This window comes from Rhagoletis zephyria, unplaced genomic scaffold, assembly GCF_001687245.7.
Source record: "Rhagoletis zephyria isolate East Lansing unplaced genomic scaffold, Rhagoletis_zephyria_1.1 Rzeph_scaffold_03546, whole genome shotgun sequence".
Classification (NCBI taxonomy): domain Eukaryota; kingdom Metazoa; phylum Arthropoda; class Insecta; order Diptera; family Tephritidae; genus Rhagoletis; species Rhagoletis zephyria.
In genome coordinates, this window is record NW_016160629.1 from 17,780 (window position 1) to 20,655 (window position 2,876).

The 2,876-nt window shown below is 39.3% G+C and overlaps 1 protein-coding gene across 1 annotated transcript in view; it reads left to right on the plus strand.

The window, feature by feature from the left end:
* Positions 1–1,142: 1,142 nt before the first annotated feature.
* LOC108369213 (HMG coenzyme A reductase) overlaps positions 1,143–2,876 on the plus strand; it is a gene marked incomplete at its 3' end in the record, with an annotated part of 8,863 nt that continues 7,129 nt past the window's right edge. Inside the window, exon 1 of the mRNA XM_017624276.1 lies at positions 1,143–2,212. Coding sequence (XP_017479765.1) covers positions 1,777–2,212 — 436 coding nt within the window. The remainder of the gene's footprint in view (positions 2,213–2,876) is intronic.

A 2,876-nucleotide genomic window follows, 5' to 3' on the forward strand; every position in this document is an offset into this window, starting at 1 on the left:
AATAGCTGCATGAAGCTCCTTTGTTTAGAAGCCGTCCTTAGATAGTCGCAGTTGCAGCTGCCTAGTCGCTGCAGTTTCCTGGATAAAAATATTTAGAGGAGTCCATCCAAGGGGTGACTCTAGAGCCGCTGTTGAGCACGTTCTTATAGATCCAGTGACGGATAGGCATGCCAATCTTTGAAGTTTGTTAAGATGAACTATGGCAGTTTTTGCAGTGTGTCTGCCAACATACCATAGATGCATAAGACACAATCGGACGGACGCTCATACGGTAGAGCCACTCGTTTCAGCTTTGAGCTCAATCCCCATGTTCTACCAAAAAGTTTTCTGCAGGCCCACATGGCCCGTGTGGCTTTAGCAACAGTTCTCTCAAGATGGTAGTTCCAATTAAGTCTCTCATCATAGTGTTCAAGCACTGTCGATCCAAGAGTGACGAACCAAGGTTTGGTTTATACCTTGTTGTAAATGGTACAAGAACAGCCTTCCGAGGATTTTTGCTGGGGCCCTTTTTGGCACACCAGTTGGAGACCACACGAAGAGCTGCACATGTAACGTTCGAGGCAGTACTGCCGAATTTTCCCGTATTTATAATTGGCAGATCATTTGCGTACCCCACAACATCGTAATCACACTCATGTTGTCTTATTAAGAGGTCGTCCAACACAAGTGATCAAAGCAAGGGGGAAAGGACCCCTCCCTGTGCGCAGCCTGTCACGGTTCTGATCTTCACTTGAGTATTGTCCAAGGACGATGTAATTTTTTGCTCACGAAGCATAGCGTCGATCCAACCAACAGTAGTAGTGTCTAAGCCTCTTTGGACCAATACCCTTGATATATGTAGATCCATAGGCAGTATTGTGCACAATTGCATTTATTATTATACTAAAATTTCTGATTAAAAAGTTCAAAATTTTTAAATTATGTATAAGGTGTGGTTTTTATTAAAGCATGAACTATGTTTTTATAAAAAAAAAAAAATATTTGAAAAACATTGTAAATATTTAAGAAAAATCACCATGTACTCAGTTTTGCTCCGCATTGTGTATGTATGTATATGTGTGTAGTATTTTTACAAAAATGCTTTTGCTATACAAATATATTTCTTATTATTCAACAACTTGTTATCTTTTATTTGCAGATCTCAATTGGCTGGCATTTACCAGAATAGTAACAACAAAAATATTTGAAATTGTTGCAGCTTGCTTCCAAAATAAACCGAATAAAAATTAAACTAAATAAAAGCAAATAGGAAACAGTGATTTGTGATTATTTGCTCAGTGTTAGCAAAACGTCACCTGCACTTGAAAAGCGTCAACAGCAAACAAATTGGCACTCGAAATTGTTTGCTGACGGACAAGTAATCCTCCACATACATACATACATTTATACAAACCTACACACACGATGCAACAACTTCTGGTAATCCGTTAGAGGCAACGGATGTGATTGACTGACAACATAAACTAAAATACATATTTATTTATCATTGCAATAATTTGTTATTTCCGACGATTTACCCCGCTAGCACTCTCCTCTAATATTTACCTTGTGTACTTTTGTAACTATTGTGCTGACATTTACGTAAAATACCAGAAATACAAAGCAGCAGTGACGCTTACGCCCTACATTTACCTACAACACATCATTGTGATTGCAAGTTGCAGCAAAAGCAAAAACAAAAACAACGCGCACATCAACTTCAAGATTCTCTATTCAGGCCATACATTTCGCACATCGTCGCCAAAATTGTACTTAAATCAGAGATTCGTCGCCAAAATGATTGGACGTTTATTTCGTGCACACGGTGAATTTTGTGCGTCCCATCCGTGGGAGGTGATTGTGGCGCTACTAACACTGACAGCATGCATGCTGACAGTTGACAAACCAGCTGGCGGCGTCGGTGTTGGCGTTGGTCCTGACGTCGCTGGCATGGGTGTTGGTGTAGGTGTGGGTGTCGGTGTGGGTGCTGCCTCCACTGCAACCTCATCCGCGTCGTCGTCCTCATCGTCTGTGCCGCCATCCACAACCGCATCATCGGCAACATCTAGTCGGCATCGACCGTGTCACGGTTGGAGTCAGTCGTGCGATGGCCTGGAAGCCGAATACAATGCGGCCGATGTAATACTGATGACGATTGTGCGCTGCACGGCAGTGCTCTATTGCTACTACCAGTTTTGCAGCCTGCACAAGCTCGGTTCCAAGTACATTTTAGGTGAGTAAATGGAATGAGAATAAGTGTACACTATCCTGACCACTTATTAGAAACATTTTCTAGAACATATTTATAAGTACGTTTATTATTTTATGACACTACCGTTTAAGAGATACACCGAGACCCCAAAATAAAAGACCCATACCCATGTGGAAGCATTGGCACACCGTAAAAGAAAAATTGTGATAAGCTAGAGCAAAATCTTATTAGAGTTTCGCGTACCACGTATTTATGTATACTAGTTTGCATATAAGTGTGATTTTTATTTTCGTTGAGTAATTTATTTGTATTCGATCTGGATTAGACAATTTTTTTTACTTTTTCCTTTCGGAGTAAATTCAAAAATTCTAAACCTTTCGAGACTCCATCTGGCAAGAAAGTCATTTAGATTTAAAAGGATCGTAATTTTGCAAGTGAAAAATTATAATTTTTAGAATGTTAAAGAAGATAAATAGCTTTATTTCTTACGAAACTTGATAAGAAGTAAAGAAGTTAAATTTTTGTCACACACGTTTTTAATTTCTACGTTCATTTCTGTCAGTTCTGTAGTATGAAATCAGACAATGCGCAGAAAATCAGACCAAAGCCCCATGGGAAATTTGACACACTTTTTTGACAAAACATAACCATGGCTAAAAAGCAGTTTATTTGAAAAAAAAAAAAA